The sequence below is a fragment of the Manis javanica genome, chromosome 7 (genome assembly GCF_040802235.1).
Source record: "Manis javanica isolate MJ-LG chromosome 7, MJ_LKY, whole genome shotgun sequence".
NCBI classification, from domain to species: Eukaryota; Metazoa; Chordata; class Mammalia; order Pholidota; family Manidae; genus Manis; species Manis javanica.
The window spans coordinates 135,739,656-135,751,758 of NC_133162.1; the positions used below are offsets into that span (position 1 = coordinate 135,739,656).

General features: G+C 63.2%; 1 protein-coding gene across 4 annotated transcripts in view; it reads right to left on the reverse strand.

The window, feature by feature from the left end:
• Nucleotides 1-515: 515 nt before the first annotated feature.
• MYO7B (myosin VIIB) overlaps nt 516-12,103 on the reverse strand; it is a 62,725-nt gene continuing 51,137 nt past the window's right edge. For 3 of the 4 annotated variants that reach the window (XM_073241632.1, XM_073241633.1, XM_073241634.1), the window contains exons 31-36: nt 9,884-10,001; nt 9,685-9,811; nt 8,451-8,617; nt 7,914-8,095; nt 6,928-7,058; nt 6,160-6,602 (exon numbers count right to left, since the gene is read on the reverse strand). In XM_073241632.1, coding sequence (XP_073097733.1) covers nt 6,296-6,602; nt 6,928-7,058; nt 7,914-8,095; nt 8,451-8,617; nt 9,685-9,811; nt 9,884-10,001 — 1,032 coding nt within the window. In that variant the 3' untranslated portion in view covers nt 6,160-6,295. Of the gene's footprint in view, nt 844-1,096; nt 1,217-1,413; nt 1,498-1,705; nt 1,823-2,369; nt 2,556-3,041; nt 3,149-3,456; nt 3,545-3,806; nt 3,921-4,654; nt 4,761-5,535; nt 5,692-6,132; nt 6,603-6,927; nt 7,059-7,913; nt 8,096-8,450; nt 8,618-9,684; nt 9,812-9,883; nt 10,002-12,103 lie in introns of those variants that run through there. The other variant, XM_073241635.1, reaches the window with a different exon arrangement.

Sequence of the window (12,103 nt, forward strand, 5' to 3'; positions counted from 1 at the left end):
TGGGGGCACATGGCTGTCGCGTTGTTCAGCTCTCAGAGAGCAGACAGGACAGGTGGAAGAGATGCTCAGGTGGGGCCCGGCCCTCGCCCCAGGGCCAGCCTGCCCCCGGGGCCTGGGGAAGAGGCCAGCCCCAAACCCTCTGCCTGCAAAGGCGGGTAGGCTCTGATGGCGTGTCAGCACTGCGAGGCCCTCATGCAGCTCTGCTCCCTCCCTGCCTGCTCAGAGGCCGGCCTGAGCTTCACGCAGCACCAGAGGGCAGGCAGGCAGCCCGCATCCCCACGGGGCTCTCGGCAGCACCCTGTGGGGGAGGATGAAAGCGTGCAGAGGGGCCTCTGGGCAGAACCTCCCCAGGCCTCGGAGGAGAGGTGGGGCAGTGAGAAGCCGGCAAGGCTGCCCCCCGAGGAACAGCGCTGTCCCCGGGTGTCCCTGGAGAAGTCCCAACACTGCTCTTTCCGGAAGAGGCCCCTGGCAGTGCCCCTAGGCCTCCCGCCCTCCCCTCACTGACACACCCTCCATTGCTCTGTGAATCTTTATTGAACGTTCTTGGGGTGGTCCTGAAGCCCTCCGGCTTGGCCCCGCCTGGCTTCCTCCTCTGGCCTCCATGGCCAGCACCCCGGTGGGTGAAGGTCCCCCTGGGTGCTGAAGGGTGTGGGGCAGAGTTCCAGGGAGAGGGTGGCATAAGAGGCTGTCTGCAGAGGGCAGGCCCTGGGGAGGGTGGCTGACGGGGCAAGCAGCCCTCGGCTAGAGACCAGATGGGGCTGGAGCCTGGGGTGCCCGCTGCCTGTTCACGGTGCTCAGCAGCTGCTGGACGTAGGAAGTCAGCAGGTCGTCCATCTTGTAGCCCTGGGCAGGGGAGAGGCAGGTCGGAGACTGTGGAGAACCTCTGGGGGCGTGCACCAGGGCCAGGAAGTAGCCAGCTTCTGGCCGGTAGACAGACTGGGCGTAGAGTCTGGCCCAGCTTGGCCCGGAGCCCAGGGAGCAGCTCGCCTGCTGACCGCGGGGTCAGGGCTGGGGAACCCCACCCCCAGGGTCCCTGGGTTGGGTGTCATCTGGGAGATGGGACCGGGACCCCCGGAGGCCCCAGGGCCGTGCTCACCAGGGAGGTCTCACATAGCAGGCGACTGCCCCGGCCCAGGCTCCCCAGCGCCATGTGGAAGTAAGTGCTACCGCTGCTCCAGTTGGCGATCTTGGTGAAGGGGTAGGTGGCCAGCAGCTCCTGGGGGCAGAGTGGGTGGGGGGTGGGAGCCTGCTGAAGCCTAGGGGGACCAGGGCCCTGAGTTCGAGCTGGCACCCTGGGCTTCTCCGGACCCCATAGGGCTGAGTCGGGGGACAGGAGGGCAGGAACTGCAGGCCAGCTGCACAGGGATGCCCAACCCTGGCACCTCCCCAGCTCTGCTGGGGCCCCACTGCTACCTTGCTCTTGGGGTGGATGAACAGAACTCCATGCCGGTTGATGGCGATGAGGATGATGTCTGGGTAGGAGGGCTCCGAGGTTTGCTGGGGAGGGGGCACAGTGGTCATTGCCCAGCCCAGGGAGCCAGGGGGCCACCTGCCTGGACACATGCACGCATGTGCACATGTGCTCCTTCCACACCTGGCGGCCAGCCCCACTCCAAGACATGTTTGGGGAGAAGCGCAGGCTTCTGGGACCAGGGCTGGGCGGGGCCTGCTTGGGCAAGGAGGTCTGGGTGGGGGAGAGGCCCACCTTCACCTCGAAGAAGGCAGACCCGAAGGTGGGCCACCGGCAGATCCACTTCAGGAAGGCTGTCTTGGCCTCCTGCACCGTCTTATCTCTGTGCTTGTCGCAGGCCAGGAGGATGCTCTGGGGGGAGGGGAGGGGAGGGCCAGGGAGGGCCAGAGTCAGGGCCCCTCCCTGACACACCCTCCATTGCTCTGTGAATCTTTATTGAACGTTCTTGGGGTGGTCCTGAAGCCCTCCGGCTTGGCCCCGCCTGGCTTCCTCCTCTGGCCTCCATGGCCAGCACCCCGGTGGGTGAAGGTCCCCCTGGGTGCTGAAGGGTGTGGGGCAGAGTTCCAGGGAGAGGGTGGCATAAGAGGCTGTCTGCAGAGGGCAGGCCCTGGGGAGGGTGGCTGACGGGGCAAGCAGCCCTCGGCTAGAGACCAGATGGGGCTGGAGCCTGGGGTGCCCGCTGCCTGTTCACGGTGCTCAGCAGCTGCTGAGCCACCGGAGCCTAGCGTGCCCTCATGCCCTGGGGCGGAGACTGCATCTCCAAGGGACATGTGACGGCAGGTTTCACCCAAGGCCCATGAATGTGCTTAGCTGCCCAGGCAGCACCTGGTGCCCAGGCCCAGCTGGAGTCCCTGGAAGGAACAGCAGCCCATGGGCCCCTCCCCAGCCCATCAGGGACCTTTTTCCACTCCTCTGAGGACATCAGGCGTGTGAGGTTCTCAGGCACGAGTTCCTTCAGGATCTTGGGGATGTTAGCCAGTTGGGACCGGTCATTGTCGAACTGGGCTTTGTAGATGAGGCCTGCCAGGTGGACAGCATCCTCCCTCGAACACTTGTGGAAGCCACGCAGGTACTTGGGCAGCTCCTGGGGATCAGATGTGCAGGGCCTTAGGCTGCTGTCCCGCCTTCATGCTAGGTGGCAGGGGCACTCGCCCAGCCCTTCCGGGAGACAGAGCCACTGAAACCTAAGGCCCTCGGGGCAGGTTTCCGGCAGGGGTGGACCCCCAAGGGCAGGCTCCCAGAGATGTCACCACGGAGGAAATGGCCAGCTCCACCCATGTGGCTGCACAGTCAGCCATCAGGGCGCAGGCCGTGCCGCGGTGCCCTCTGCCCCCTTCCCTGCCCGAGCCATCATGCCGCAGGTGCCCCTACAGTCGCCGTCCAAGTGTGAATGTCCTCTGCTCTTGGCCTGCTCACTGCAAGGGGCCTCCAGGGCCTCCAGAAGCCCTCGGTGGGGTGAGTGCCCTGTGGCAAGCCACCCGCAGGCCTGCTGCCTCTCCACCTCTCAGAGCAGGAGAAGGATGGGGTGAGGGTGGACCCAGGTGCCACCAGGAGGAATCTGCCTGCGTACCTGGTGGTAGTGGAGTATGGTGTCCGCATTCACATCCTTCCCTGGGGTCACGTTGAGCCACAGTTTCCGCATGAAGTATACCTGGTAAGGGAGTGTCAAGGGGGCCCCTGGGCAGGGGCGGCAGTGAGGGCCAAACTTGTCCCGAGGCTCCGCCCCCACCCCTGTGGCCTGCTCAGCCGAGCAGGGAGACTTCTGGTGGGGGTGGGGGCCCTCCATGGCCTGACCATGCCTGTGACCCCGCCCAGGGGCTATAGAGGGAATGAATGAATGACTGGGCCGTGCAGGAGGTGCCAGGAAAGCCATCTGACCCTGGCCCAGGGAGGCAGGCAGTCCCCACCGCCCATCCCACCCCCTCTGCCCAGCCCCCTCGGCCTTGCTTGTCCCCGGCCCCCACTCCACAGACACCTCCCCTTACCTTCTTTCTGGGGCTTGTTCCTCTTCACCCAATCAGACACCTGCCGCAAAGAGTCAAAGAAGAAGTCGCCCTCCTTCTGGCTGATGACCTGGGGTGGGCAGGGAGAGCAGAGGGAGGTAGGCAGGGGGAGAGCCTCCCCAGGGCCTGGCTCCAGCTGGCCCACCTCTGGCCTGGGCGGCCAGGTGCCCTGCTGGGTGGGCCTCCCTTGCTTGGGGGCCTGTCCCCACAGTGGGCTGCCTGTGGGCTCCACCAGTCCACCTGCTCTCATCCTGACAGCCTGCGTGCGGTGAGGGGCCTGGCCCAGCACAGGAGGCAGCTGCCCCCACCCCCCGCCCGCGGGGTGGCCGCACCTTGTCCGAGATCTTGATGAAGAGGCTGCAGCCTTCCCAGGAGGCCAGCTGCAGCCTGGTGGCGATGCTTCCGCACACGTCCCGCACGCGGCTGCTGCTGCCCACCTCCAGCATCTGGGCAGAGGGGCAGCGGGATGGTCTCAGGAGGGGCTCAGCTGAGGTGACCCGCCAAGGCCTGGCCCTGCTCCTCCCTCTCAGGACAGGCCGGACGTGCTCTGGCCTGAGAAGGGCGCGCTTCCCTTCTGGAAATCTGGCCAGATGTGATGTCGCTTGGACATAGAGCTCCCTGTCCAGGGCCCAGGAGGCTCAGCCATCTGAACCTGCTCTGAGGGCCCTGCAGCCAGACACTGGGGACTTTCCGTGTGGGGACTTGACTGCTTTCAAGACTACAAAGGTTACAGCACTGTTCTGGAGACCCGTGGGGGCCCACGCTCGGCCCGCACCACACTGCTGTCCCCTCGCCGCCTCCAGCAGCACGCAAAGCTCTGTCCACAGGCACCCTCACGGCGGCAGCACCTGCTCGTCTGCACCTGGGCCAGCCTTGCTGCCTGCCCTTCTGGCCTCCTCCCTGCCCAGAATGGAACAGTCCCGACCTCCCACTGCGCTGTGCAGCCCCCCAGGCTGGCTCTCCCTGTGCGGCCTGGGGCCCCAAGGGCACCAGCACCGTAGGCTCCAGGGAGGGCTCCTTGGAGGAGGTGGTGGGGACAGGAGAGCCGCGAAGGTGAGAACCACCCTGACTCTGAAAACAGGCCCCTCCTTCTTTCTGGGAACCAGGCAGGGGCAGAACTTGCTGTGGGCTGCAGGCCGGGAGGCCTGGTGGGTGGGCTCACCGCAGGGGCTCAGCTCACCTCGCTGGTGTCATTGGGGAAGCAGATCTTGTGGCAGATGCGGGAGACGTTCTGCTCCATGGCCTCCACCTCCACCTGGTGTGGGGGCTGCTTCCGGGACCCTGTCCTGGAGCAGGTGGAGGCGACACATGGCACCTGCCACCCCACACCACCCAGACCCAGCCCCAGCCACCAGCCTCCACGCTCAACTCCCTGCCCAACACAACACAAAAAACAGCCCAGCAACCTCAGGGGGCGGTGGTCCTCGGGGCTGCCTGGCCCAGGCACTCAAGGCAGCAGAGGCCAGCCTGGACTCACCTCCTGGGCACCCACATTCTGAGGAGGTCAGGAAGGCCTGGGACATGTGGAGGGGGCCTCCTGGGCAGGGCACTGGTGGGTGGGGGGGTCGCCTTCTCCTCATACAGCCGGCACCAGGCAGGGCATGGGGCCTCTGGCACAGCCTCTGGAGGCCACCCACCTGCCCCCATGACCCACACTGCCACAGGAGGCCACGCTGGAGGGGCAGGTGGCACGGATGAGAAGCAAGACAGCCAAGGATGAGCTGCCAACTATGGGTCCGCTCAGGGGAGATAGCCCGCAGACGGGGCCTCTGGCCTCCGCCACCTTCCGCCACCCTGGGCTGGGCCAGGTGGGATGGGAGGCCCCCCTCTGCCCGCAGGCGGTCCCCTCTGTGCCTGGTCAGGCAGCATGGGGGCAGGGCTCGCCGGCTGCCATGACCAAGCTCGCTGCGGCACTCTCCACTCTGGTCCTGCCTCTCCAAACTGACATGAGGGTCCAGCTCTGCTGGCGAGTGTCCCCTCTGGAATGCTGGCTCCTGAGGGCCAGCCAGACCCCTGGGTCTCACGGGCCACCGCTCCCAGGGGACAGGCGCTGCAGCTCACCTGACAACCCTCTGGATGCGACGGCTGCAGTCGGGGGCCAGCAGCTTCCTCCTCCGCGTGTCTATGAACTTCTGGGCGTGGGGCAGCAGGGCCTTGCCGGGCGGGAAGAGGCCAGTGCAGAGCCACAGCAGCTGCCAGCCCCGCTCCTCGCTGTACCTGGGGAGGCAGTGCCCATCAGCCTGGGGAGGGCCCTCGGGGACGCCCTGGCCAGCCAGGCACCTCCAGAGGCCCCGGGCAAGGAGCTCGCTGCCGGCTGCCCAGTGGCACAAAGCCTTGCGCACCCTGCAGATGGGGAGAGGGCGCTGCCGTGCCCATTTTGCCAGAGAGGCACTGAGGTTTCGTAAGGCTGTGGCCTATGCAGGACACAAAGGTAGGAAGATGGGAGCAGACAGGGCCAAGGAAGGCCTGCTTCCCTCCCTGCTCTGGCCCCCCAAGGAGTCTGCAGGACAGGCCGGGCGCCCAGCCCGCTCCACTGCCACTGAGGGTGCCTGGGCAGGCTGCGTAGCTTCCATGAGCTGCTGCCACAGGCAGTCTTTGGGAGCTAGAACGAAGACTGAGGGGCCTGTGCCCCCCACCCCGCGCCCCCGGCCAACAGACCTCTTGGTGTTCTGGGTCAGCTGCTTCAGGATCTGGCAGTAGACCTCGTCCTGCAGAGCCGAGTCCTGAAGGGCCGACGAGAAGATATGGTCGGTGAGCTCCAGGGAGGGCCAGGCCTGCCGAGATGGGTAGTCACCCATGTACCTGAGGATGGGTGTAGCTGTCAAGGACAATGTGCCAGCAGGCTGCCGGTGACTGCTGCCCGCCCCACCTGAGCTGCACGCGGCCTCTGCCCGGCACTCTGGGACACTGGGCCCCTTGCAGGGTGCCCTGGCACCCGTGCCCCTGGGGATGGTGTGGGCTGGGGAAGGATATCAATGAAGATCTGACAGGCGACTTCCCGAAGCTCGGCGGCGGCTTGGACACACTTGAGCAGAGGCTGGCGCAGGGGCTCGGAGGAGTGGGCCCACAGGTAGTCCCGGGCACGGACCAGAGGGAAGGCTCTGCTGGCTGTCTCCTTCTCTGGGGCCCTGCCAGGGGCAGAGGCTGTTGTGAGGGCCCTCCTCCCACCTTCTCTGCCCCTGCTTGGCCTCAGTCCCCTCCCCACCTGCCTCCCGTGTGTGCAGAGTGGGGAGAGACCCAGATTTGTTATGAGTCCACATGCTGACCCCCTCTGCACTCAGCTGAGAAACAGGTCACCCCCCAACCTCCCAGGTGGTCCTAGGAAGGTCAGAGGGTGACCTCCCTGCCAGGGAGGCTGGGCAGACACCCCACCTGCCTCCACGGCCTCCCCACAGCCCTCAGGTTGCTCAGAGAGGCCAGCTGGGACCGGGTCTGGTGGGGCCCAGCAGGCACCTAAAAAACTCATAGGAGAATTCCTCCAGGGTGTGTGGCTTCTCCTTGGGCTGCTCATCAGGCAACGACTGTGTGGACCGCCCCTCCTGGGCTGCCAGCTTCCGCTTCTCTGGGGACATGGCCAGCAGGCTCTGTGGGGGCACAGGCCTGTGGGTTTCCAGGGGCTGCTGCCCACTAGGCTCTCCCCACAGGCTCGTCCTGGCCTGGATGCCTGGGCCCATCCCTCCTGTGTCACCTGTTGTGTGACCCAGGACCAGTTACCGAACATCTCTGAGCCTGTTTCCTTTCCCTTAGGAGGGCTTCTCAGACCCAACAGGCTCCCCTTCCCCAGGGCACCTCTCCTCAGGGGCATCTTCCCCAGCCTGGCCCTCCTGGCTCCCACCTCCTTCAGGCCTCAGCGCAAATGTCACTCCCTTCGGGGTGCCTTCCTGGAAATGGTGAGCCCCCAGCCTATCATTTGCTTCTATAACAACCAGGCTTCTTGGTGGCAGTCTGAACACTTGCCATCAATTATCATTGAAGGCAGAGAAGCTGTCATGTTCGACCCTGTGTTGCAGGCACGGGGCACACAGTTGGCACTCAGTCCGTGTGAGTTGGAATGCCTGTCTGTCCTGCCCCTCTGTGGGGCTGGTCTTGGGGGCTGAGGTGGGTGGTTCTCGGGGGTGGGGAGCCTTGGGACCCTCTGAGTCAGGGTTAAATGAGGCTGCGGGTTGGGAAAGGATAGATCTGTTACCAGGATACACCCGTAGGGGGAGAGATGGAGGTACTGTCCATTTATTGGGCACCTAGTAAGTGCCATACACCCTGCTGGACATTGCACAACACTGTGCCAGCTTCACGGTCATCCCAAGGGATGAGAGAGCAGGCAGAGCTGACCTGGTGCCCTCTGCAGGGTGGGATGCAGGCCTGAGCTGGAACCCCAGGCTGGGCATCTTGGGCTACTCCCCATGTACCCATGATGCCCAGGCTGAGGACAGGTCAGTTACCATCAGCTGTGCTGAGGGCTTGGTGACCGTCGGGATGACATAGACACAGGCTATGGGCACCAGCCCCGTCTTGCCCGTCCTGTCGTTCTGGCCCAGGGTCCAATTCTCAGAGGCCAACAGCCCCTGCTTCTTCGTCAGGATCAGCAAGTCCCCCTTCTTGAAGGACAGGATGGTGGTGTCATCTGCAATACAGGTCACATAGGGACATTTACTGAGGGCTCTGCTGAGGCCAGAGATGGTGTCGGTTCTTCATGGTTACCTCCTTTGACAGATGAGGAAACCGAGATTTGGAGGGGGGGGTCCCAGGGCCACTCTGAGAGTGAGTGGTGGTGGGATTCCTAGGACGCAGGCTCTCAAGAGCTAGGCAGGCACGGAGCCCAGGGTGGGCAGGGGTGGGGGGCAGGGAGATACACAGGTTGGCAGTCACACGCCTGCTCCAAGCTGGGTAACCTCTCTGGGCCTGTCCTCATCTGTAAAACTGCGATGACCACCCCTCCCTCCTGGGCAGCTGTGAGGACGGAGTGGGCGGCAGAGCACCTGTGGCCTTCCTGTCCTGCAGGGCCATGGTGAACACGGACCTCTCCTTCAGGCCCTCCAGAAACATGGCCACCAGCTCGGCAATGGCCACGCTGCTGGAGGACAGGAAGTCGTACTCCTCTTCGTGCAGTGTGGACAGCACCAGCCTCTGCCCACCCTGGGCCTCCCTGTGGGCGTTAAGGGACGGTTGTGACCAGAGGCCTCTCCCAGCCCCCCAGTTCCAGCCCCTCAACAGCCTCTGAGGGGCTGACCGTCCTGAGCTACCTGCGAGGGAGCACAGAGACCCATCTGTCCAGGGTGCTCACCAGGGCGGGTCAGGCCAGCCCAAGTCCCAGGCACCTTTGGGCCAGAGCACTAAGGAATGGCAGTGCCACCCCCTGGTGGGTAACGAGATGGCCGGTGTGCAGGGCCACCACAGGGACCCCTCAGAGAACACTGATGCTGGTGAGCGGGGGCCAAGCCACCCGGCCTCTGCATGCCTGGGTGTTGACCTGGAGACTGGGAGCCCAGTGCGGACATGGTGGCATGTAAGAGAGCGTCCCACAGCCAGCCCTGATAAATGGCGCCTGGTGTGCGCCCTGCACATGCTTGTATGTTACCTTATAATCGGTTACAGTTATAAGGGTCCTGCCACACTGGGGCGTACTTTAACGGGGGGACTCCGGCAGGTCTTCCCAAAATGCTGGGGTGCATTCTCAGTAGACGAGAGCCACAGAGACCACAGGGGACAGGGCACTAGGGGCCTGGCCTGGGCCTCCCTGTGGGCGTTAAGGGACGGTTGTGACCAGAGGCCTCTCCCAGCCCCCCAGTTCCAGCCCCTCAACAGCCTCTGAGGGGCTGACCGTCCTGAGCTACCTGCGAGGGCATTCTCTGTGCCTCGCACCCAGGCGCTGTCCCTCACTCCCTCTCCTATGGTCTATACCTGCTGCACCGTGAGTTCTTGCCCACAAGGAGGGGAGGGGCCTGTAAATGAATGCGTATCCAAAAGGCTGCCAGCTTATGTGCCAGGGCACAGGGCTGTAGGGTCAGGCTGCCACTGGCTGCCCTGCATGATGCGCAGGAGAGGGTGGGGTCCCAAGTCCAGTGACCAGCACACTGTACATGTTGATCCTCATCCCTGCACCCCAGCCGGACGCCTGGGGGCAATGTGCCGCCCCCTCTCTCTGCCTCCCCTGGAGCCGCCAAGGACTGAGGTGGGGAGGAGAGACCTGGGCATCTTCCCTCGGCGCCCCACCTGTCGGTGATCAGACTCATGATCTCTGGGAAAGGGAGTTCCAGGAGCATGTTCTCTCTCTGGTCCAGGAAGTACAGTCCCTTCCAGTTAACAGCCAAGATCAGCTGAGTCTTGGGCAGCCGGGTGCCTGGCCAGAGGAGATGGTGTGAAGCCTGGGCCGGCCCCGGGACCCCAGCCGCCCGCCCCGTCAGACCGTTACCAGAGAGCGTGGTGACTTCAAAGAGCCGGGAGAAGAGCAATGGCCACTGCAGGCGGGCGGTGTCCACCACCTGCTCCTTCACAGCCTGTGGCGCTGCCTGCTTCTGGGTGAACCGTGCCTGTGCAGGACACGACATGTCACTCCCGTCACTCATCTGTGACACACTCACCCCGACTACTTGTCTAGTGCCTAGGGGGCTTCTTTGCTGGTCATTCTGTGAACAGAAGCCTCCACCAACGGCAAGGCCCGTGGGCTGGGTCTGCAGGCTGGCGCAGCCCTGTTTTGTCCGCCCTGGTGGAGGCCCCTCGGCAGAGGGCTGTAGGGTCAGGCTGCCACTGGCTGCCCTGCAGGGAAAGCCGGGAAGTGGGCCCGCGGGCTCGTGCGGGCCAGCACACGCCTTGGGCTGTGCCTCGGCACATGCGTGTGCAGGCGGCTGTTCTGGTGTGCGTCTGTCAGGGGCCATCATGTCAGCCTCCCGTCTAGACCCCATCTGCCCCTTGTCCTGGCTCTGCGCCCTGTTCACCCGCCCTGCTCACCCCGGCCTCTCCCCGACCCCACTGCCCTGTGTCCACAGCTGGCTATCACATCCAACTGCACTTGCTTTGTACAGTTTGTTGAATGAAATGATAGTTCTCTTTAAAAAGTGGCCGGGTAATATTCATATACTGGATTGGGGAATGCAATTTACATTCAGATATGAATGGTGAAGGGTGATATGGCAATGTGCAACATGGATCACATAGTTCAGAACATTCATAGACTCTGAAATCCCTTTTTTAGGAATTTATCCTGATGAAATACCTGTCTAGTATGTAAATTGTCCATCCACAATGTGGTTCACCTCATTGTTTAAACAGTGAAAAACAGGAATGACCTTAACCTCCATCAACAGGAGACAGTACATTATAATTCATTAATGCAGCGCTATACAGCCACTAAAAATGAACATAAGGTCAGTTCCTAGTGACACAAAAACATGGCCCATGCCATGTGATTAGGGGAGGAAGCAGGGTAAAGTTGCCAGACGATCTGACCTGCTTTTGTTTTCGACAGGGTGTATTTTTCTCTTTCATCATCCTCATATCTCAGGTGTGACTCGTGAATAAAGCAGTTTGGGAGAATATATTCCAGGATGTTGAGTCACGTAGTTGACATATTCGTGGTGACTCCACTTTTTCCTTATATTTGTCTGCATTTTCTGACTTTTTGGTACGTACATGTTTTAAGTGCTTGATGAACAGAAGTCTGTGCAACGATTGGAAACAGCGGGGTGGAAGGATGTCCCAGTCTTGCGCCCTCACCTGGCTTCCCCGGGGGACCCTGCTGGGTCTGTGTGCCTCCTGCCGCCTCCCTCTCACAGGGGCCCTAAAAGGTCCACGGCCTCTTCCTACGAGCTCATCCACTCAGCCCGGGAAACACCAAATGCTACCAGGAGGCCTTTGCTTCCCTCCATCCCTGTCACCAGCATGCATTCCCACGGGATGCTGACACACGTTTCGTGGAACAACGGCTCTGGGGTCAAGCTTGTTTGGGAAGTGTTGGGTGAAACCACCAGGTTCCTGCCCCCCAGGACTTTCTGAGCCTTCTGTGAGGGGCTCTGCACTGTGATGCCATGGGCACAGCACGGCTCACGCTACGTTTCCCACATCGTGGGAGCACAGGACCCTGCCCCGGGGCCGCCTGAGGAGACTGTGGCTTGGTCTCCCCACTGTCCCTCCCTGAGCGTGGAGGGCCCCGGGGTGACCACCACTCACCCGGGCTCATCTCTCTCTGGCCCCCGGCACACAGGCCCTACACCCTCCCTTGTTCCCCACGCCCTGTCCTGCGCTCCAGGGTCTCAGTGACCAGGGTGATTGAGAGGCGGGTGTTTCCCAAAGCACATTATGCTCAGTAGGCCCCTCGCACAGCTCCTCCGCTGCAGCAGCACCCCTTGGCCATGCGGGGGTCCTGGCCCTCAAGCCCAGCCCTGGGAGGAAGGAGGCCCTGACTGAAGGGCAGGATGGGAGTGCTGCCCCCGAGGGGAAGGGAGGAGGGCAGGGGGCTGGGAATCGGTGGTGTTTGCTGTCCCCTTTCGGGGTTCACAGAGCAGCTGGTGCAGGTGCTCTCAGCACATGAGTGTCTGTGGGGTGGAAGCATGGCTGGAGAAGCCATGCCCATGCGTGCAGCCAGCCAGGCGGGGGAGAAGGGGCAGCCCTCCCTGCTCCCTGGAGCCCACACCAA